This window comes from Seriola aureovittata, chromosome 2 (genome assembly GCF_021018895.1).
Source record: "Seriola aureovittata isolate HTS-2021-v1 ecotype China chromosome 2, ASM2101889v1, whole genome shotgun sequence".
Taxonomy (NCBI): Eukaryota; Metazoa; Chordata; class Actinopteri; order Carangiformes; family Carangidae; genus Seriola; species Seriola aureovittata.
The window spans coordinates 7155442-7177696 of record NC_079365.1 but is presented as its reverse complement, the minus strand read 5'-3'; the positions used below and the strand labels follow the sequence as shown (position 1 = coordinate 7177696).

At 39.9% G+C, this 22255-nt stretch overlaps 4 protein-coding genes across 5 annotated transcripts; 3 read left to right on the top strand and 1 right to left on the bottom strand.

The window, feature by feature from the left end:
• The first annotated feature begins 870 nt into the window (after positions 1-870).
• On the top strand, positions 871-5074 carry gnl3l (guanine nucleotide binding protein-like 3 (nucleolar)-like). The gene is made up of 15 exons (XM_056393619.1): positions 871-950; positions 1040-1083; positions 1783-1893; positions 1981-2097; positions 2191-2274; positions 2423-2558; positions 2694-2797; positions 2922-3066; positions 3168-3255; positions 3332-3509; positions 3597-3739; positions 3829-3965; positions 4106-4272; positions 4382-4556; positions 4975-5074. The coding sequence occupies exons 1-15, from the start codon at positions 938-940 to the stop codon at positions 5040-5042; spliced, it is 1710 nt and encodes a 569-aa protein (XP_056249594.1). The 5' UTR covers positions 871-937; the 3' UTR covers positions 5043-5074.
• Positions 5075-5495: 421 nt separating this feature from the next.
• tfe3b (transcription factor binding to IGHM enhancer 3b) lies at positions 5496-14151 on the top strand. Its single transcript, XM_056393630.1, has 9 exons — positions 5496-5648; positions 8077-8302; positions 8403-8627; positions 9143-9238; positions 10020-10131; positions 10240-10296; positions 10571-10646; positions 10840-10987; positions 11891-14151. Exons 2-9 carry the CDS (start codon positions 8111-8113, stop codon positions 12347-12349), a joined length of 1365 nt encoding a protein of 454 aa, XP_056249605.1. The 5' UTR covers positions 5496-5648; positions 8077-8110; the 3' UTR covers positions 12350-14151.
• A 32-nt stretch (positions 14152-14183) lies between these two features.
• On the bottom strand, positions 14184-16516 carry si:dkey-245f22.3 (uncharacterized protein LOC492819 homolog). The gene is made up of 5 exons (XM_056393645.1): positions 16248-16516; positions 15374-15531; positions 15193-15291; positions 14578-14811; positions 14184-14476 (listed from the first exon to the last, which is right to left on the bottom strand). The coding sequence occupies exons 2-5, from the start codon at positions 15504-15506 to the stop codon at positions 14190-14192; spliced, it is 753 nt and encodes a 250-aa protein (XP_056249620.1). The 5' UTR covers positions 15507-15531; positions 16248-16516; the 3' UTR covers positions 14184-14189.
• Positions 16517-16797: 281 nt separating this feature from the next.
• cxxc1b (CXXC finger protein 1b) lies at positions 16798-22253 on the top strand. 2 transcript variants are annotated; one of them, XM_056393605.1, is made up of 15 exons: positions 16798-16951; positions 17869-17984; positions 18089-18189; positions 18302-18438; positions 19009-19164; positions 19373-19519; positions 19641-19748; positions 19842-20020; positions 20562-20769; positions 20969-21079; positions 21170-21219; positions 21303-21399; positions 21523-21675; positions 21853-22036; positions 22186-22253. In XM_056393605.1, exons 1-14 carry the CDS (start codon positions 16949-16951, stop codon positions 21997-21999), a joined length of 1713 nt encoding a protein of 570 aa, XP_056249580.1. In that variant the 5' UTR covers positions 16798-16948; the 3' UTR covers positions 22000-22036; positions 22186-22253. The 2 variants fall into 2 exon arrangements, with proteins under 2 accessions (XP_056249580.1, XP_056249573.1); XM_056393598.1 differs by having other exon boundaries at positions 21853-22253.
• Positions 22254-22255: the final 2 nt, after the last annotated feature.

Below are 22255 nucleotides of genomic sequence, written 5' to 3'. Positions count from 1 at the left end.
ATTACTGTTTAGTAAGATACCAACAACCATTAGAGTGTCTTTTAAAACTGTTTAAAATTAGGGTTATGGAGCAGCATCAGGTTGTACATCTTGGTAGAAGTTCTAGTTGAATTGACTGAGAAAACAAAAGGGATTGTACTTGACTGAATCAGGGATTAATTGTGAGTCAGGAGTCCAAAATGACCCTCCTCAAACCTCTTTCTCTACCACCAGGAAATAAAGTTGGCTGAGAAAGACAGATTATGATTGTGTGAAAGTGAGATTTTCACAGGTTAAATCCAAATTTTAGTTAAAATGTGACAATCTTACTTACTTACTGAAACGAAATGCACTGTGAACATCTGGAGACAGACAGCTGGAGACAAATACAGCAATATGCTGCTGTAATCAATGTAAGGTTTGTAAATAGGAGAGACTATAGAAAAAAAAAAATTTCCAAACAATTTTTACAGAGAAGCCATTGCATAAAATTCAGGGAAAAATAACTTGCTAAGTGGCTTTCTCCTGGCTTTTGGCTGCGTTGCAGGGAAAAGCACAGAAAAAAAAGAGGGTTCTGGTCATTACAACACCCCTAATATGCACATATACACACAAACCTGAAAAGGGATTTATTACCTGATGCGGAGTCAACACAAGAGCATATGAACAGCAAAAGTAGATTCAGTCCACCTCACAAAAATCTGGCAACTAGTGCCAATAACCCAGACAACAAAAAGTCAGCGCTTCCAAATAATAAGGAATATACAGCAACTGGTGTCGAGATCCTGTCCTGGTATGTACTAGACTGGGAACCAAGCTACCTGGGCGTGTAGCCAAAGTGTTAGTGCTCTTTTATTTTGACATTTAGCCGGATGTTGTGGGTGACGTCGTTGTATGCGCATGTGCACACTCTTGCCACACACGTGAAGTCGGAGGGGAGCAAGACTCTGGTGAAGTAATGTCCAAAGCAAGTACGTATTTTATCGGCTTTGACTAACTGTATTCACTCTCTAACCGGTGCTGCCTCTAAATGGATTCTGTCGTTTGTTGCATTTTACAGAACAAAAACGAGCCAAACGTCTCGGCTTCCTCGGAAAGTTCAAGGTAAGCTAACGTTATCTGTGGCAGCTAACTTCACTGCCTAGTCAACACCTCGGCCGTCACCAGTGTGCTGTTCGGTGTATTATGGCAGTGTTGAGTTTTCAGAGTTGAACAGTTCAGCTTTTACTTCAGAGAAATATCATATTACGATTTCAGGGAAACTCAAATCCTTGAAGGTAATGTTATTTAGAAACACACAGGTACGGATATTTTTCATCTAGATTCTCTATTGTACTGATCCCTGGAGCGCGTCAGTGGCACTGACAGTTGCGTTACTCGGACTGTAATGTACCCTCAAGGTACAAGGTACTACCACACTTATTTGGCAGTTAGCTGTATCAGTGTCACTGCGCATGTCTATTAACAACCCAAACAACTGTACAGTGTTTATAGATCAGATACTGTTTGGAAACTACATATTACTCAAGTACTTAGCTCACACACTTACTGTGAGGGGTACTGACTGAGGGTACAAGATGTTGCTCTACATTACTACATAAGTCAGATTTTTTAATAGAGATTTTCAGACTTGTGGATGATAATTTCTGTTGTTTATTTAGTTCTTTAGTTTACAAAGCCTCACTTACCTTGGGTGATGATAGATTTAATGTTTACCCTCCATGGTTGCATTGTGATGCCTTTCTAATGATCTAAATTAAAAGGAGTTATTTTATAACGTATTTGGGATGTTTTTGTCTACAGGCTAAAGATGGACAAAAGGGTGATGCTTCGGGGCGGACAAAAACTACAGAGCAGTCATCTGTGCAGCATGTCAAATACCACAGAAAACCAGAGGAGATCAGGAAGCAAAGGGTAATTCTTTGAAACGTCATGTCTGTACTCACTTTTGAGGTGACTTTTTTTTTTTTTACTTGGGGTAAACCAATCTCTTTCAATTAGCTCCTAGACCTACAAGAAAAGCAGAAACTCTCCAGAGAACGAGAGCTTATGAAACGGAGGAATTTGCAAAGCTTTCAGAATGACATCCTACAGCGACAGAGAGAGTTTGAGCAGAGGGTAAATGTCAGACTATTTAGTGCAAATGGCCCCAATTTGAATCCCTGCAGCTTGCTGTTGTACTGATTTGCATTTTCCTTTTTGTGTTCACAGGAAACGGAGATGCAGAGTTTGGAGAAGCATATTAATTTTGAAAATGAGAATTCAAGGAAGGCATATTACAGAGAATTTAAAAAGGTATGCAGCCAATCCATGCATGCTACAAACTGGCCGATATCTAATCAATATTACAATTTTATAGGCATAGTGATACTTCTAGACAAGTATCACTCTTATCTTTCTTTGAACATGAATATTGTGTGTGTGTGTGTTTTTATTTTTAAAGGTAGTAGAGGCTGCAGATGTCATTTTGGAGGTTTTGGATGCACGTGACCCTCTTGGCTGCAGATGTCCTCAGGTGGAGCAGGCAGTCATTCAAAGTGGAACAAACAAGAAGATTGTTTTAGTACTTAATAAAATTGGTAAATTAGCTAATTAGAGTTAATTGTCCATATTAATTGTCCATATGTGTATATTTGATTGGACAACAAAATTGGGTTTTATTTATCATGTCAAATATTTGATGCTTGACTTAAATGTTTTTACTTTGATTGTAGATCTGGTGTCAAAGGAAATAGTGGAGAAGTGGATTAAGTATCTTCGTAATGAGTTTCCTACTGTAGCTTTCAAAGCATCCACCCAGCAACAGACCAAAAACTTGGTATGCAGTTAAATGTGCCTGTTTGGATGGTTTTAAAAATATTCAGTCTCATCTGAAATTCTTAAAACTATAGAATAACATAATTTCACATGAACTCTTACCCTCTGTCTCCTGACATGGACAGAAACGCAGTAATGTTCCAGTGACACAAGCCACCACAGAGCTCCTCAACAGCAGTGCTTGTGTTGGCGCAGACTGCTTAATGAAACTACTTGGCAACTACTGCCGCAACCTGGACATAAAGACAGCCATCACTGTAGGTGTTGTAGGTAAGCACCCCATCCAGTCATACACCTGATTTTTCTTTGCATAATGTCTTTGCATAAGTTGTCTAAGGTGATATAATTTTCGCCCCACTCCTGTTTTGTAGGTTTTCCTAATGTGGGAAAGAGTAGTTTGATCAACAGTCTGAAACGGGCACGAGCGTGTAATGTCGGAGCCACTCCCGGTGTCACCAAGTAGGTTTACAGTAAGATGTAGATCCTGATCGACTCCAGCACCCGCCTCATTTCCTTCCTGTCTGATGGGTTTCAGGTGCCTTCAGGAGGTTCATTTGGACAAACACATTAAGCTTCTAGATTGCCCCGGCATCGTTATGGCAACTTCAACAACTGATGCAGCAATGATTCTTCGTAACTGTGTGAAAATTGAACAGCTTGTAGATCCCCTTCCACCTGTTGAAGCCATCCTCCGACGCTGCAACAAGGCACAGGTCTGTCATGTTGTTAAAACCATTTTGAACGTTGCTTGGTTGTGTCATTTGCACACTGCAGTGTTACCTTTTCTGCTGGATGTACAGATCATGGAGCACTACGGAGTTCCAGACTTTCACACAGCTCTGGAGTTCTTGGCATTGCTTGCCCAACGCCAAGGCAAACTAAGGAAGGGAGGGCTGCCTGATACTGACAAAGCTGCAAAGAGTGTATTAATGGACTGGACAGGGTGGGTACAAATTGGAACTTTGGGAGAAAATTTGACATTCACTCAATGTTCTTATGATTGTGTTAATTTCAACATGTTATGTTATTTAGGGGAAGGATCAGCTACTTCACACACCCTCCAGAGACACACACACTCCCCACACACGTCAGCGCTGAGATCGTTACAGAGATGGGGAAAGCTTTTGATTGGGACGAGCTTGAAAAGGGAAATCAAGAGGTTCTTGCAGGTAAGTTAAATGGTCAGCTTTGCCAAATCACCAAAAGAAAAAAAACTATCTGTTAAACTGTTCAGATGTTCTGGTTTTCAAAATACCCAAAAGCAGCAGTAGTTGCCCCAAAGTTGGATTTGATTTTTGCTGTGCTACAGAGTCATCTTGTCCAGACATCCAAATGGGATTCTGCATGGAAACCACTGGAATGACACAAGGTAGCCAAGGTGAACCTCCTTCTGACCTGGAAATGGAAAGAGGGTCCATGGAAAATCCAGATTTTAAAGGTGAAGCTGAATCTATGGAGGATGACCAGGACCCAGAGGTGAGAAACAACACTGCCTTTATAGCTTCAGTGTTTACTGAAATCCTTTTGTAAAATGCATCTTGTTCAACTCGCTTTTTATTTCTGATATTCTTCCTGCCCAAAATAGTTTGGACCCATGACAGTGGAGATAAAGTCTCAGAAATCGAAGACTGACTTACCTGCAAATGATGCTGCATCCAAGGCTCCAGGTCTGAAGGATATCTTGAATGTAGATCCTCTACAGCAGGGCCAGGCCCTCCTGGCTGCCAGCAAGAAGAGGAAAAAGCAACAGAAAAGAGCGGGTTTGTATAAATATCAGTCCCAGTCTAGTGTTGTACATGGTTTTATTAGAGTCTAGTATGTGATTTCTTTAAATTCATTATATTTAGTTTACACACTTTTTATTGACACATAAGTTGAAAAATAGTATTAGTGGTATAGACCTCTCAAGATTTGGGGGTTTCATCAGTTCATAGTAGGTACATTGTTCAGACAGTGTAAATGTTGGTAAGCAGGCCTGAGATCAGGCTTTATGCAACATAAACATCTGTTCTTGTATGAACACACAAACACACAGGCGTCTGTTAGCTGTACACACACACACACACACACACACACAGGTGTCTGTTAGCTGGAATATGGTTTTCTCTTTACATGACACTGATTATATTTAATTGAGCAAATAAAATTGATCAGTTTTTGTTTTTCTTTTCTCTGTAGACAAAATTGCCACCAAACTCTCAGACACCTTGACGGCTGCAATGGACTTCTCATTTTCAGACAGCTGATTAAAATAAAATTTGAATAAAATGTAAAAATATGTGTTTTGTCTTTATTGGGCATAGCTACATTATTTGCTTTTATATAAAGAAGTTTCTGGGACCCCTGATCCTTTCTTCGTTTGATGTTTCTTCACTTGGCCAATCATATTCATGTTCAGCCACTGCTCCTTACAACAATCCAGGTTTTGCTGTTTTTAATTTTTTAATTTTTTGCATAGTTTGCATCTGCAAAACCCTCTACGTTTCCACATTTAGAAACCACATTTAAATTGATCTTTACCATGAGATCAAATAAAGACTAAAGTTGTTGTTTTTGTGGGTTTTCTTTTTTTTTTTTAAAACATAATCTGAGCCACAGTGGTTTGTCTGAACTTCTGTGCTTCAGGTGACTGCACCGTTGTGAAAGTATAGTAACCTCACAGCTGGCAACAAGTTCCGGGTAACATGCGTCTGATGACCTCAGTCCGTTGGACCGAGGTAAACAACGCTGTTCAGTGCCGTGGCTATCGACTGTTGAAGAGCTTGTATTCACTGACTGAAAAAAATGGCAAAGAAAACGGAGGACCTCGGGGATTTATGGCTGTGACTACGTTAAACAAATCTATTACCACAGTACGTGTTTATCTTTGCTTAATTAGTTATTTAGCTAGGCAGCATTAGCTTGTTGGGGAACTAACGGATGCTAGCTAGTTAGCTAAGCTTCAACTTCCTATTACTTCGCCGTGGCCATGTCATTAGGCACTGCTGAAACACCACTGTTTTCCATAATAATCGCAAACTTCCCCGGTTGTGGCTGCTGGTTTGTAACTGTGAAGCCGGTGTAAATTGTCTACTGTGTTAACGGTATCTTCGGTTGTGTGTCCACACTTAGCACGGTGGTGCGGGCCCGTTAGCAGCACTGAGCTGTCAAGTGAACTCTGCTAACTCATGGCGTTAGATTAGAGCTCGCCAAAAATAGAGATTACGAAAACGGCTAAAGGCAGGTTGGCTAAGCAGTTAATGTACCTGTTAAAATGGCCCAAATATTAACATGACATACAGTGAATTAGCCGTGCTACGGTTTGTTGTCAGCACGGTTTTCGGTAGAGACAACGACCCCTTTTTCTCGGGCACATCGGCACTGTCAGCTTAATTTTAACATAACTTTCCAATGGGAAGAGTATATAGTATATATAGTTAGTAATACTAACAGTCACTTTGAAGACACACACAACTTGTAAGAACCTGCTTTTTATTGCGTGGATGTATTTGTGAGCGGCGAGAGTGTTGATTCATTTTATTCTGAGAGACTATACATAACTAGAAGTCACGGTGTACAAAGTCTGAAATCTGTGTATGCAGACACTGCAAGACATGCAGTGGATGGCTTGTGTAAACGGTAAGAGCTCTGGGTTAAAACCTGTGGAGGTCTTAATGTGTCCACACGATCTCTCAGAGAAAGGTGTTGGAGCAGAGAGAGGAAGAAATTTATCAAGTGAAACAGAAGATAAGAGGGTGTACAGGTCTTCAAATTCCTGGGGGAAAAAAGTAAGGTAGTATTCAGTAGTATCACGGCCATTGAAGGCAACAAATGATAAAAACTAGGCTGGAACTCAAACAAAAGTCTGTGGAATTTTCAACAGCGGTTAAACACAAGTTGTCTTAATATCTTAATAATAGTAACCATTTGCCCCTTTTACCAGTTACCAGGATGATGTTGAAAGGGCTGGGTGACCTTGTGTACAGCACCATGTCCACTAGATCATGCATGAAGTCAGTCCAGTTAATTCATGCTGGGAAAAAGGAGGGATGGTGTTGACTCTGAAGTGATTTATTTTATATACATTTTTTCCACAATCAGCACCTGACGAAGCATCAGCAGTAGGCGGAGAGGGCTTTATAAGCTGATTGATGGTGTTCGTTGATTCTGCTGGTAGGTCAGAAACAGAGAAATAATGGTATTTTGCCTGGTTAGCTTCACTGTCATATGATATTAATGCATCTCTAACATGTAAATACTGAACCTGCAGTTTATTTGACATAAATCAGTGTCAGTATCACTTATGCTGCTCATTACTAATTCATCTGGATGCTCTGAAGAGTGGGCTCCAGTGGAATTTTGATAGGGACAGCCTTGGCCTGAGTAAATAACCACAGCATATTAAAAGAACAACTCACCTGGTCATCTGTATCTGGATGGTTGGACATTGTGCCACTTGTGTTTAAAAGAGAAAGCAGCAATCAGGGCGGCAGGATGAGCCAATTCTCTTCCTGTAATCTGACCAATCATTGTTGGTGACTGTGCCCACAAAAGGACGTATCATTCACAGTCTTTAACAGTTTGCTGAAGGATCAGTAGAGGAGCTGGTGTGAAAAACCATTTTGAAATGCAAGATGTTGAGCAGTTGATCTGTGACATGTTTAGGGTAAGACTGCGTCATGCTCTTAGAAGTCCCAAATTCAGATAACCGTCTTGGGGGAAAAGAGACTGTAATCCTGGAAGTGAGTCAGCAGTTTTGAGTCAATGGTTCCCTTTCTAAATGTCTAATTTACTTTACCATAGTGTCTCAGTTTATGCAGTAAATAATTACCTGCACAAACTCTTCAGTTTTCTCCATTAAACCTTCATATTTTCTTGTGTAATATAAATAACACCTGATAATACCTCAGCAGTGAATTCTGAAGTTTTATCATTTTAGTTATCTTCATTTATTCAGCAAGTAATTTGTCTTGTTCATTGTCACAGAATATTAGATCTGTAATTATAGTGGTTGCATGTGATGTTCAAACAATGTGGATTTGTCCAGATTATATCATAAGCTTTTGATGGCTATAGAACTTATTTTTCTCTCTTTAAATTATTGTAAGCCAAAGACAGAATTTCCATTGGAAAGCTGTTGGCGAAACCAGTGGTGGAAGTAACATCTGGATAGGTCTCCAAAATGTCATAACTAGTGGATGGTTCAAGGATAGTAGTGTAGTGTAATAATCTAGGTACATTACTGGGAAATACTCATGTTACCTATCTATAATGCTTTTTTGTTCTGTTTTTGTTTTCCAGCTCCATCCCTAGATCTGGATCCCTCTCCTCAGCCATGTCGTCACGTGTGTTGCTGCGGCAGCAGCTGATGCGAGAGCAAGCCCAGGAGCAGGAGAGACGTGAGGCCCAGCAGCAGGCCTCTGCCTCTCAGCTCCGGGCCTCTGACTCCACTCCAGCCATCTCTGTCACTCTTCCCCCAAATGCTGCCCGTCCCCCTTCAGCACAGGTGCCTGTGGAAGTGCTGAAAGTAAGAGGATCCTGTTTTTATCTTCATCACTTGTGTTCTTTATTTAGTGAAGTCTGATTATGTCAGAACATAAGTCCATAACGACTGTTGAAATGGTCAGGTGCAGACCCACTTGGAGAACCCCACCAAGTACCACATCCAGCAGGCACAGAGGCAACAGGTGAAGCAGTACCTGTCCACCACCCTGGGCAATAAGGTGGTTACTCAGACACTGGGTGTGTCCCCTGTGCCGCAGTCCAGTTCTGCCCCTGAAGTTGCTCCTACTGCCAGCAGTGCCCCTAACAGTCCTATGGCTCTGCTTAACATTGGATCCAACAAGGAGGAAGTAAGAGAAATTCCTGCTTAGTATAAATGATTTGTGTGTGGGTTTGGTTTGCTGGTGCAGCAGATTACACAACCTTGTCAAAAGTTGTCTATTCTGCAAGCTTGCAGTGATTTCTTTTGGAGAATCTAAATGTTTAGCTTTCTGCTCACTTCTTCCTTAATTATTTTTTGTTTGTTCTGCAGTGATGTGTGCCCAAAGGTCCCACTGTGATGATGCATGCCTTTTGTCATCATACCCTTGTTGACCTGTTGTCACAATAAGATGTTAAATACTGCACCCACTGTTAAACCATGCCAGCACTGCTCTTGCATGCTTTTCTGCCTTTTGAAATCATCTTTAGAGCTGTTACGCTGGTTTAAATGTTGAATATTGGTCTTCAGTCTTCATTTAAATCTGTTTAAGCTTACAAAGCACACTATAAACATACATGTCATGTTAATTACTTACACACATTTGACCCTGAGGGTTTTACTTACTTTGTACCACCGGTGTTTTCTCTCATCTGCTTTATCTAGATTGACGATGTGATCGACGACATCATTAGTCTTGAATCCAGTTTTAATGACGACATCATTACATTGATTGACTCAGGACTTCAGTTGCCTAGCACGGTATGAAGAACAATGTACTTATTTGACCGTTGAATACTTCCTTTTCCTCTAGTTTCCTCTATATTTAACAGGTTCCTCTGTAATTCTACAATGACAGAATAAAATTGTGGTTTTCAGTCAGCTCTTTTTATACCTGAAGTGGTTTTTTTTTTTGTGAATGGACGTCTCTTTTATGTGTGGAATTCTGAAGTCGTGGGAGTAAATATACACTTTTGGCACTCAGCTACTATTCGTCACAGAAGTGCTGCCTGGGCGGGGTGAAGCTAGAGGATGGGAGAAGAGAGACAAAGTGTGCTCATAAAACAGCACATTATAAGGCTGCCAGGTTAACAACACATTTGTTAGATAGGAGAGGGCTTTCCAAAAATTTTGCTGTGGAACAAAAAAATGAGAATTATGGTGATGCTGTTGGAGGAAAAGAAAAAGAAGCACAGTGAGGTAAATCCTTTGTGATTTTTGAAATAGCACCATATATTGTTGTTCAGCTGTAATAGGCAAGAATAATATATAAATGGTTAGATTTTGAGCTTTATCCCTAAAAAGCCTAAAATGCAATTGTAATGCCTGCCTTTTCTTTGTTGCATTGTGGAACATGTAGTAGTATTTGTGTGATGCAACTGAAACCAGCTTTGATTCTGTTATGAACTTGAGGAACTGGTTGCTCTGAACATTTTAAGCAGGAATGGGGAAGACATCTTTTATTCACAATATTTGCCACTAGGCTTATGGCCACGAGTGACTATTTAGGAAATATATCTGACCATGTTGTATCTTTCTGTAGCTCCCAGGAAATCTGTTGGATGTCTATCATAGCCCTGGAATGGCAGCACCCACTCTCACGGTCAGCAACTCCTGCCCTGCTGATCTTCCAAAAATTAAAAGGGAAATTACTGGTATAGTAACACACTGGTACAAACATATGTCTTGTTTTTGTTCAGGAAAACCTTTTTTTTTGATTGATAACATTTCATGGTGTAAAACACTTTGAATTTCTTTTTCAGATGCAGATGCCAAAGCGCTATTGAAAGAAAGGCAGAAGAAAGACAACCATAACCTCAGTATGTCAAGCTTTATTTACCACTATTCTGAGCACTTGCACTTCTCTGTTGAATCTGAATGAAATAACAGCATGAATGCAGTCAGATTTCAAATTTGAAATGTCCTAATCACATTTGTGCACTTTTTGCCTGTTTAAACTCCAGGACGACCCATTTGATCTCTCTGTCCGCTCATGTACATGTTTACTAAATAATGCCTCTTTAGTGACAACTAATTGTTGGAGGGAAGGTTATGCGTCTTCCCCTGCTCATTCTTACTTCTCTTTTTTTGCAGTTGAGAGAAGGCGGAGATTCAACATCAATGACCGCATAAAGGAGCTGGGGACTCTAATACCCAAGTCAAATGACCCGTAAGTAATGTCTACTTTTTCAGGATTTTCATTTTCTCCTGCAGAATCACGAATAAAGTTATGGTGTATGAATTTCAATATTGAGTCCCTGCAACTGTTGTGCAGTAAAAAAATTTAATCTTGTTTTCTGTTTCTGTGTTGTCTCCATTTTTAAATTCTGCTATGATATTCACTGATATGACAATGACGACAGTGAGATGCGTTGGAATAAAGGCACCATCCTGAAAGCTTCTGTCGACTACATCAGGAAGTTACAGAAGGAGCAGCAGAGAGCCAAGGACATTGAGATGCGACAGAAGAAGCTGGAGCAAGCAAACCACAGTCTAATGTTACGCATCCAGGTCGGTATTTGTTGGTCAGATGTGTCAGTACGTAGCATGTCCAAGACTTGAAATAGAATAGCTATATATTGTTTGACTAGGTGTGATAGTTTATTTAAAGTTGAATTGAAATGCAAAGATGCACATGTGCACCACAGGCACAAGTGTGACACATTTCTGCGCATGAGAGAGATGTTAAGAAAATGTGTGGTGGGAATCTGCATCCTGTGCAAAGATTTGTTCTACTGAGTCATTGTTGTAAAGTTAGCATATAACTAAACCTGCCTCTATGTGGACTTCATGCTGTGATCCTTAAATATTTATCTGTTAATGTTATTAGGACATTTTTACTTAGGATAGAAGCGTCTCACACCAGGCCAGCAGGTCAGATTGTCTTATGTGCTGGTAAATGAAGCAGGAATTTGCCTCAAAGGTGGACCATGTGTTATTAAATGAAAGGGGCTGTATGACAGTCATGCAATCCCACATATGGAGAGTCGGTCAGAGTAATGTACACCAAACCAGCGATGTGCTGATAAAGGAGGCATAAAAGAAGGTTGCTGATTGATGGAAAATACTTGTTCGTTCCATAAAATGTAGGTAAAAACAAAAATGTAAACAAAACTACAAATGTTTTCAAGATAACTCCTCAGTGTTCAGTAAAGGCACACTTGGCAAGATTTGTGTTGGCGGCAGGGCCCAAAGGCAGTAAAGATTCAACTTTCACTTGATCATATTTAATTTGCTTTGTGCAGCTTTAATCAGTCTTATTTAGGTAACAAAGCTAAAATGTACTTTATTGTAGGGAAATTACTTTTAACATGCAAAAGGCAGAAACGGCTCCTGGGTGTTTATAAAGGGAAAACATTGTCAGTCATCCCAGGACACTGCATCTGAATGACAATGCACTGCTACTCTTTTCAGGAACTGGAAATGCAGGCACGGATCCACGGCCTTTCCAATTCCAACAGCATCTCCTCTGGTCTGGGCTCTGATCCCTCCCTGCTCCAGCAGCAGCATGTCCCACAGAGCGGCCAGTCTCTGCCTCCCAGTGCAGGAGGAGCCCCGTCTCAGAACCTCCTCAGTTTGGGAGCCATTGGACAGCCTCTGCCAGCCTCCTTCCTGTCCCCGCCCTCCTCTGACTCTCCTGCAGGAGTCACCATCAGCAGCCCTCTGGACCTGGGCAGCCTGAGCTTTGCTGAGCTGGACGACACCTCGGCCTCAGCGCTCTACCCTGATGTGGGCTTGGGAGACATTCTTATGGATGACGGGTGCACCCTGTCTCCGGAGAGGGTGGGTGATCCACTCTTCTCTCCTTTGTCACCAGGTGCCTCTAAAACCAGCAGTCGCAGGAGCAGCCTTGAAATGGACGAGGACTTGTGATGAGCGCTGTGTGGCGATCAGAGACTGTCTGTAGGGACAAGAATGTCAGGAAGTGCTGTCTATCCTTAAATAACGTTAGTCTATTTATAGGATTGTAGAATTGAACTTAGAAAAGCGAAACTAGCTAACATTAAGATCAAAACTAACGTAAACGTTGCATCAGGAGAAACTAAGTTCTTCTTGAATATTCTTGCCATACAGACCTAAATATTATTGTTCCTGTTTGGAGCAGGTCAGATGATTATGTCTGGATTTATAAATGCAATCTTATTAAAACGGAATATTGTATAATAGGGGCATGGACTTAGCATTAAGAAATAATACATTCTTAAATAGTTTTTAAGATTTTCATCAGAGATTTAAGAGGGATATAACGTTTGCTTGAATTTATTATGTGCTCATTTATAGGGAGGAAAGCTGTGAGGTTTCTTTTTCATGACAGCAATGGCATAACAAACTTATTAAGAGATGCCAACATACATTACATGTTTTGTTTTTTTTTTTGTTTGTTTTTTCAACTGACTGGAATCAGGGTTTGTTATTAGCATTCACATGCTCATCTGTGTTGGGTTGTTTCACCAGCAGCTACAGAAGGGATCTTTGTAAAGTGAATTGGCACATTGTGAAATATTTACTGCATATTGTATATAAGAATATTTTATTTTGAGCAATTTTATTGCACCTTATTTTATGGCAGTCTATGCATTTTATGAGAGCTTTTGTCTGTTTTTATTACTTTTACACACAGTGGACAGCTAATGCCCAGGTTGCATGTATTTGTAATAAACTGAAAGCAGTGTAAAATCACTTGCTGCTGCAGCTAGTTAGCCAAAGCAGGACTTCTTCCAGAGTAGCTACAAATTACAAATCAGCGTTTTATTTTTTGAATATATTCACTCAGTCAATGGAAATGCAAGAGAGTATGATAAATGCAGAACAATTTTATCCTTTTACAATAGTACTGTAGTTCATTACATATTTTTTTGATACCTGAATAATAGTTTGATAAGTAGTTTCTCCTGACTAATATCTGTGTTGTCAGTAATAGTTTGTCTCCATTAACCGTGGTGATCACTGAGTGATTTTACCAGTTAGCATATTGAACCAAGATTGTGGCTTTTCTTTTTTCTTTTTTTTCTCCTTTTTTTTGACGATCAAAATCAATATATCTATTAATGCTTTATTGCTCACTGTAGTATGAATTCAGAGAGCTTTGACCTTGTATTACACCAACCACTAGTCTCACCTCTGTGATAATAAGGTATAACTGTTTGTGTGAAATCTGAAATGCAACTACTAATCTACAAACTAGCCACAAACTTTAGAGAGGCATTAAATTTGTCAGATGCTTAACGCAACTTTATGTACAGTTAATGAACGTGTTTGAGAAAGTACCTGCATATGTGTAGTTGTATGGTTTTTGTAACACAGATATACTGTTATTTTTTTCCTCCAACACAACCTCCAAGTTATTGATACACTTAAATTTTAAAGTATTCCATGAGCAGTGGTCACATAAAAACAGATTATCCAAAAACATTGTACTTTAGATCATAGCACTGATTGACATTAATTGGTGGTTACAGCGATTTTAAGGTATCCCTCTTGTTCATTCAGAACATTGAGGTACATACGGTCAGCCTTTTCCCCTCATACTTTTTTGCTCTCCACAATATTAACCATGTCTTACCCTGACATATATTTGAGTGCTAACATGGACTGTTAACCATACACGTAACATTTCTGTCTTGTCCCTACAAGTTGGCTTTCAGAAGATTTTAACAAATAAATGATTCCCATTGGCTCATGTCTGAATGTGGTTATTTGCTAGCAGACAGCATCAGTGGTAGAGCATTTGAGAGATTTCCATAGCAAGGTCCAGGCATTCTGTAGTCTGGAGGCAGATATCACAGACGGGACAGTCACAAAGGCAACTGCGAACACTCAGACAGCCGCAGAGGTCACAGTGGTGGGTGACATCAAGGAGAGGTTGCAGGGTGGTGGGCTCACAGCCGCACAGAGATGAGCACATCGACCAGATGCACTCATTACATCCTCTCATGGTGGCCAGGAGACAGTCCAGTGGATGGCAGAAGAGACAGGCCAAAAGGATTGTAGCACAGATGTCTCACATAAGACAGAGAGTGAAAAAGAAATGAGGCAAGGTGAGAAAAAGGACGAAGCTTTTAAGAAAGTAGTAAATAGCTCGAGCAGTTTAGTGTCCTTACCCTCTCTGTCTGCCTCAGTATGGACACCAGTGGTTTTGAGGTTTTCATGATTCCTGCTCATTGATGTGAATGGCTGACTTACTTCATAGACTGTGCTTGCCTCCATGGAGGGTGGCAGCAGGGCAAACTGAGGCACTAGCTGTTGTCTGTCTACATAGCTTGGGCTGCAGACGGATGCTGCTCTGGTCACCACACCTTTTGGATTATTTTGCAAGTTGGATTCAGCAGGGACGTCTGCTCCAGACATGAAAATGAACAAGTCAGTAGGAAATCTGCCTTGCTTGTTAATAACCATATGATGGGAAGTAACTAAGTAGATTTTCTCAAGTACTGTGTGGTTTTCAGATACTCGTATTATTATTATATTATTAGCTTATCCCATTCTATACAATATTCTATATATTCTATACTATAATATTGTACTTTTCCCTCCACTGCAGCTGTTATTACTAGTTACTTTGGGGATCAAGGTTTTACATACAAACTATATGATCTCTTTTCTAGAATATAATGCATTGTTCTAGATTAAGCTACCTAATTTTTGTATGTTTGTGAGGTTATAGATTTGAATACTTCCTCCTCCACTGTTACTATAGAAGATAATGGATAGGGTACCTGCAGTTTTGTTTGTATTCACAGAGATGTCAGCTGAAGATAATTCAGTGTCCTCAGTGGAGATCTGCTCTGAAAAACTAGTGGCTTCAGTCAAAGCTCCTGTACGAGAAGAAACAGGAAAGACCTATATCAACAACTGCAACCCGTCACTCACAGTACTCACTCCTCTCTGTGAACATACCTGCAGTGATGCTGTCAGCAATGACAGGTTCCTGTAAATCTGAGGGTTTAGAGTCATGGAACTGTAGCTTGTCACCACTCCCATCATCTATCTTTTCATTCACATCTGCAGAGCTCAGTTTAGCATCCATCATGGCATCCACTTAAATATGTCATCTACTTCAGGACAAAAGAAACAGAAACACTGATATGACATGAAATGAAATAATTCACTCATTAGTATTCTGATATAAAAATTACAAATAAACTTCATCATTCTGTTCACCGCAGACCCAGAGTCAGATCTGTGGCTGAGGTTTTGTAGCTGTTAGTGATGAGTGGACATATTGGAAATTGCAGAGAAGTTAATCTATTATTAATCTCCATTTTGGAAACATTTATAATGTAGATGAAAGGCAGCACACAGATATCCTGACAGCCTGTCTGAGAATGTGAGGTCTTGATTTGCTATCATTAATAATTCATGTCTTCAAGTACTACTTACCTTACATGACATGGTGACAGAGTTTTATTTATTATTATCATCATTATTATTATTATTATTGGGTTATTATTATTATTCAATTTGCAGGTAAAACTGAGGCAAACTCATTTAGTTTATCTATCTTAAGTATTTTATTCAAATTTGAACCTATTTGTTATAGATTAACAAATTATTTTAGGTAAACTGTAATAGAGCATAATGCAAAGTGAATCTGTTAATCTGCAAAGTTAATCAGATGAATGGAATTAATAGCCACAACCATAATATTGTAGACATTGTATCCCTAAATGCATACAATCTATGTGATTAATTATTGTAAAGTACAGGAATCTACAAAGCCTGCTGTGTTTGTCTCTTATTGCTCTTACTGTAGGAAACATATTGTACTTACTTTCTATGGCATATTTTAGAAGTTAGCGATCCAACATGCAGTCTTAATCACAAACACCACATCCTTCATCCCTCAGAGACCTGTCAGCTGTCAGCAGTGGAGGTGTAACTGCACCACACAGGCTCTCTCTCTCTCTCTCTCTCTCTCTCTCTCTCTCTCTCTCTCTCTCTCTCTCTCTCTCTCTCTCTCTCTCTCTCACAAGAACACCTACAACACCCTATTTAAAGAAGATAGGTGCTTTTGTGTTTTGTTCGACATCTAAAAATACTGCTATTTAATGTAAGTACGTAACTGCATTATTATAAATAAATTGTGATATTTTGTACTACATATATTTAAGTTATATTCTACATATTGCTCGACAGGAGACCGGATGACATATTGTATCCTGGTGGGACTGAATAACAGTCTCAGTGTTGTGTCTTCCTTTAAGAAACGCCATTTGTAACAAAACCAACGGGGGGCACAGTACACCATCTGATGCTTATTTGACACCAGAGAAGAAGAACACTGACCAATGGCCGATGGTATGTTTACGAGTTGTAACGAGTTCAGCCGATTGTGGGCGATATCATATCCGTGTTAGGTGTAAACCTTAGCATAACGTTAGCTGTCGAGCTAATAGTTTCATTGTTTTGCGTTATATTTGTTGCCTTTTTGCTTTATTTATAGAGCGACCAAAGACTGTAAAATCTCACACAATGGTAAGTATTTGGAAAATACGTTTATTTCCATTTATTTCTATCAAACCTACGATTTAGGGAAGTTAGCTAATTTGGTTTGACCGACTAATAGCTTACACGGCCAACACACGGCTTACACTGTGTTGTGAACCAACTTTAGTTAAAGCGTTAAAATATCCGTCCTTTTTAAACCTTAATATTATGAACATAGATTTGAGTTTACAGCTTTGTGTGTTTAAGTACAGCAGCGTAAGCTAGTTGACAAATATTGCCTGTAAATGTTAATTTAGCGGATGCTAACTGACTAATTACTGTTGTAGCTAACTTTAGCAACGTACAGTGACGTTAGATTTGTGTGTAAACAAAGCAGCCGATATTATTCAGAGACTGCATTTTATTATGGGTGTTGACCTGCTCCTCTTATTTTCAGCACCCTCTAAATTTCAACACATTTAATTCTCTTTCCAGGCTTTTCAAACTAATGATGCAGCTAACGTTAAATAACAGGCACTGTAGCAGTGCATGATGGAATACCGTGGTGTAAGTTAATAACGATAGCTGACGTTAGTTTTAAAATCAATTGCTGCTGGCTTACTTAAAATCTTTAGGCACGACAGAAGTCTTAGCCTGTATGGTGCAATAAACATGATGACATTTTCCAAAAAATAATATGCTCTGTTTCAGGGTATTGTGTGAGCAATGCAGGAGCTCTCCCCAGTTATCGAGCAGTAGTCTGCCTAACAGCAGAGCTACTCTGCACAGTGCAGTGACAAGTGGCTAGCTGAAAAGCACAGCATGCATACACACATAAGGTCCTCTACTGTCCTTAAGTTAAATGCCCTCCAGCTCAACTTGGCTTAGCTTAGTTATCATTTTGTAAAAGTGAGTAAAACTCTGTCAGTCGTAATGTGGTTTGTGATGTGTATTCTGCTTTTCAGGACAGTGAAATGTCTGACATAGACCCTATACCAGGGCCTGAGACCAGCAGTATGGAGGGAGAAAACGCACCGCTTTACTGTATCTGTCGTAAACCAGACATCAACTGCTTCATGATGTATGTTCCCAACACCACTGCTGTTGTTTCAGTCAGTCCAGTACTTTGTGTGGACAGAGCAAAGATCATACCTTATTTTGTACTTTTGCTTCACCCATTGACAGTGGTTGTGATAACTGCAATGAGTGGTTCCATGGCCATTGCATCAACATCACTGAGAAGATGGCAAAGGCAATCCGGGAATGGTACTGCATGAGATGCAGAGGTGATGAAAAATTCTTCTTTTATCGCAGCAGAGGGCCATGCTTTCCTTTAAAATATATCACAAACCAGGTAAAAAAAAAAAAATGACGATGCTTTATTCTCCCTGTTACCAGATCATAACCCCACATTGGAAATAAAGTACAGATCAAAGAAAAACCGAGACAAGGAATCTGAGACTGACAGAGCAGAAAAACAGTACAGCACCCCGAGTACCCCTGACTATAAGAGTGAAAGGAGGCGTGGATCGAAAGTAAGTTGTATTTCTCACCTAATGTTTGATTTTGCAGCATTATCCATAGAGCATCAGTACAATTAGATAACTAGGTCTTCCAAATTTAGAGTGTAATCTCCTCACGTACATGAACAATAACATGCATTACGATTAGCATTAGTATTGATACATTTGCTTGTATAAAAACAAATATACATAAATCGGTTTGATTTTCTTGAAATACCTAATAATGGACAACCTCAAGTTTTCTCAAGAAAAAAAGCAAATGATTCTTGCATATAAATAAAAACAGTGATCAATGTTACTACAAATACACCTGGTTTATAGACATTTCTAAGTACAAGCCAGGTGTTGAAGAAGCTACTTTGGGGTGGGGGGGGGTCACTTAAAATTTTCAAATTAGACTTTTTATGAAATAATGTAATGTAAGTTTTGTTGTTCTTATTGGAATCAGTTTGACTGTATTCCTTCCTCTGCAATTCTTTTTTATCAGATGCAGGTCAGTGAAGCAAGGCCTTAATGGAAAATGATCAAGAAATTTCTTGACAGTTCAATGACTGTTATTGTCCATTCTTTGATTTTTCTCAGGTGAAGCGTTCAGTCCGAATGTGTGGGGAATGTGAGCCCTGCAGACGGACTGAGGACTGTGCCCAGTGTGACTTCTGCAAGGACATGAAGAAGTTTGGAGGACCCAACAAAATCAGACAGAAGTGCAGGTTTAGGCAATGTGAGGTTCGAGCCAGAGTAAGTGACTTAATCTGTCTTGTTTATAAATTAGATTTTGCGTGTGCTAATAATGCATCATTTGTATGATACCTTGTTAAGTACCGGTTCAGAAACATAAAGTCGTTTTTAAATCAGAATGTCTCAAGATCTGTCTTTTTCCTGTTGTTGAAGCCGCTCCCTGATCTCTGATGTATTTGTTCACCCTGTTGCTTTTTGTTTTGCACAGAAAATGCTGCGTGTGAAGGATGAAGAGTTCTCTTTGCGTGAAAGGAGGGACAATTCCTACCACAGACGGAGACGGTACTCTGACGACTATGACAGCGAAGCAGATTTATACCAGCAGTACAAGGCAGCAGGACTTGAGGACAACATGGTAGCAGAACATCTGACGTGATAGTGTTACATATAAAGCTGCTAGTTTCTAATAATCCCAGCAACTAAAACATTTATCAGGAACTGTGTGTTGAGTGACTCTCTGCTCTCCTGTCACTCAGGGATGGGCTACTGATGACGACGATGAGCCGCCATTCAGTCCTGTCATGCGTAAGAAAGCAGTGAAGGTGAAGCACGTCAAGAGACGAGAGAAGAAGTTTGACAAGAAAGTAAGACCGCTTCCTCAAGTGCTGCCAGATGTTAACAAGCTAAATGATAGTAACACATCTAGTAACATCTGGTGATTTCTTTAATCTATCCAGAAGGAGTCCCGTCGCCACAAACAGAAGCAGAAGCACAAAGACAAAAGCAGACACAATGAGAAGGGGGAATTGCGGGATAACAAAGGGCAGCGTCAGTGTCTGGGACCAAGCTGTGTGGAGGCTGCAAGGCCAAACTCCAAATACTGCTCGGAGGAATGTGGCATGAAGTTGGCTGCCAAGTAAGAATTTGCACTTTCACTTGTAATGCATTAGGAAAGATACTGGATTCTGGACACTTGCTTAGAACAAACAGTCAATATCTCTAATGCATTTTGATAGAGATTTATTTAATTTGGTGCTCAATCTCGTTTTAAGGGCACGGTCAAAAACTTTTTGTTTTTACTAATATCACCTGTTTGTATTCAAAGGACAGTACTACTGCTCCACCCAGTGTTTTAGAAGGTTTAAATGCTGGTAAAATGGTGCAGTGATTACTGTTATTGTCTGATTGGTCAGTATTAGACTCTGGTTTTGTTGGGAACTTGTGAACTGGAATCAGAAGGATAATTTGATTATGTTTTTTACTGTCATTTATCAGTAGTTATTCTTCTGCTTCTGCTTCTTTGTCTTTTTCATCATTATCGTTCTTGTAGTGTCTCATGGGTAGTGTTGCTGAAGCTTTTCCTCCCACCTAACTCAATTACAATCAAAGCCAAATCCTCATCATGTTGAATTTTTTGGTGCTCTAATGAATTAATCTGTGTGCTTTTTGATCCATAGTCGGATCTATGAGATCCTCCCCCAGCGTATCCAGCAGTGGCAGCAGAGTCCCTGCATCGCTGAGGAGCACGGGAAGAAGCAGCTGGAGCGTATACGCCGCGAGCAGCAGAATGCCCGGCTGCGCCTCACCGAGATGGAGCGACGCTTCCACGAACTGGAAGGCATCATCGCTAAGGCCAAGCAGCAGGCCGTCCAGCAGGATGAGGAGGTGAGCTGGCAGCAGCCGGCATGCTTGTTCATTCAGTTACACAAGTCTGTTGAAACAGCTTTTTTCATAAGAGTTCCCTGTAGGTCTAGTCAAAGTGAGCGCCAGTTTTAAAACTGTAATCTCATGCATTCTTTGTTTGAAGCTGCAGCAGAACAGAGGTAACACCTTTTTAATAAAATGCTTTCTCTCCTGTTTGCAGGTGAATGAAGGTGATAGTGAGGACACAGATCTGCAGATTTTCTGTGTGTCTTGTAGTCATCCCATCAATCCAAAAGTGGCACTGAGACACATGGAGAGATGTTACGCAAAGGTGATTATTTCTTTAATTTGTGTTTCAGCTTCTAAGCATCAGATATAAGCAACATATCAACATTTCTTTCCCCAATGATTATCTTCACAGTATGAGAGTCAGACCTCCTTTGGTTCCATGTATCCTACAAGAATAGAAGGGTAAGAAAAATAAAATGCTCTCAAAGTGTACAGCAATTTTCCCTAGTTTCACTTTCTTTACTAACAATTTCTTTTTTCCACAGAGCGACTAGACTCTTCTGTGATGTGTACAATCCCCAAAGCAAAACATATTGTAAAAGGCTTCAGGTTTTGTGTCCAGAACATTCCAGAGATCCCAAGGTCAGTGAGCACACTTAAGTCATTTTATAAACTTCAAGGATAATTTCCATGACTCACTATAAACTGCCAACTTCGTCTAAAACTTGAAATATTCACGTCGTTTTTCTCTCTTCTGGTGTCCAGGTCCCAGTAGACGAGGTGTGTGGGTGTCCTCTGGTGAAGAATGTGTTTGAGCTGACAGGGGAATATTGCAGAGTCTCCAAAAGAAAATGCAACAGACATTACAACTGGGAAAAGCTTAGGAGAGCTGAGGTGGACTTGGAGCGGGTCAGAGTGGTAAGTCCAATTTCACAACTGCTGCTTTGGTTTAAAGGGAACCTTCAGTTATTTATTTGAAATTTTGTAGATATATTCAATTTCAAATGCCTCTTCGGAGCCACAATGAGTGAAGTGATGATCATCTGATTTTCTGGTGCTAAATAACTTAAAACATTGTACTTGTGTTCCCTGCAGTGGTACAAGTTGGACGAGCTATTTGAACAGGAGCGTAATGTCAGGACTGCTATGACCAACAGAGCTGGTCTGCTCGCGCTGATGTTGCATCAGACTATTCAGCATGACCCCTTGACAACTGATCTCCGTAGCAACAAGGATAGGTAGTCGACCCAGTCTGCATCTGTGGATCACTGTACATAACGTAAGATTTGAGTGATAAGGATTTAAACTTATAGAACAATAACTACCATTTAATGAAAACTGGTTTTCTAACTAGATAATTATTTTAAAATCTTTGTATGATAATTAACTGAGTGGTTAAATGGATATATTTTTTTTTCTCACTAATAGAGGATCTACTGCAGATTGGAAACTGCTGTTTTTGGTATGAACTCCCTGAATAAACACCTTAAATTTGAGG

Excerpts from the sequence above, each read along its gene's own strand:
- gnl3l (XM_056393619.1), top strand. Across the intron at positions 2,275-2,422 it reads ATTACAGAGAATTTAAAAAG|GTAGTAGAGGCTGCAGATGT; the intron begins GTATGCAGCCAA and ends TTATTTTTAAAG. Across the intron at positions 4,557-4,974 it reads AAAGCAACAGAAAAGAGCGG|ACAAAATTGCCACCAAACTC; the intron begins GTTTGTATAAAT and ends TTTTCTCTGTAG.
- tfe3b (XM_056393630.1), top strand. The coding sequence starts at position 8,111 with ATGTCGTCACGTGTGTTGCTGCGGCAGCAGCTGATGCGAGAGCAAGCC. Across the intron at positions 10,132-10,239 it reads AATTAAAAGGGAAATTACTG|ATGCAGATGCCAAAGCGCTA; the intron begins GTATAGTAACAC and ends TTTCTTTTTCAG. Across the intron at positions 10,647-10,839 it reads ATACCCAAGTCAAATGACCC|TGAGATGCGTTGGAATAAAG; the intron begins GTAAGTAATGTC and ends CAATGACGACAG.
- si:dkey-245f22.3 (XM_056393645.1), bottom strand. The coding sequence starts at position 15,506 with ATGATGGATGCTAAACTGAGCTCTGCAGATGTGAATGAAAAGATAGAT. Across the intron at positions 14,812-15,192 it reads GAATACAAACAAAACTGCAG|ACGTCCCTGCTGAATCCAAC; the intron begins GTACCCTATCCA and ends TGTCTGGAGCAG. Across the intron at positions 14,477-14,577 it reads TACTGAGGCAGACAGAGAGG|ACATCTGTGCTACAATCCTT; the intron begins GTAAGGACACTA and ends GTCTTATGTGAG.
- cxxc1b (XM_056393605.1), top strand. Across the intron at positions 17,985-18,088 it reads GACATCAACTGCTTCATGAT|TGGTTGTGATAACTGCAATG; the intron begins GTATGTTCCCAA and ends ACCCATTGACAG. Across the intron at positions 19,165-19,372 it reads AATGTGAGGTTCGAGCCAGA|AAAATGCTGCGTGTGAAGGA; the intron begins GTAAGTGACTTA and ends TGTTTTGCACAG.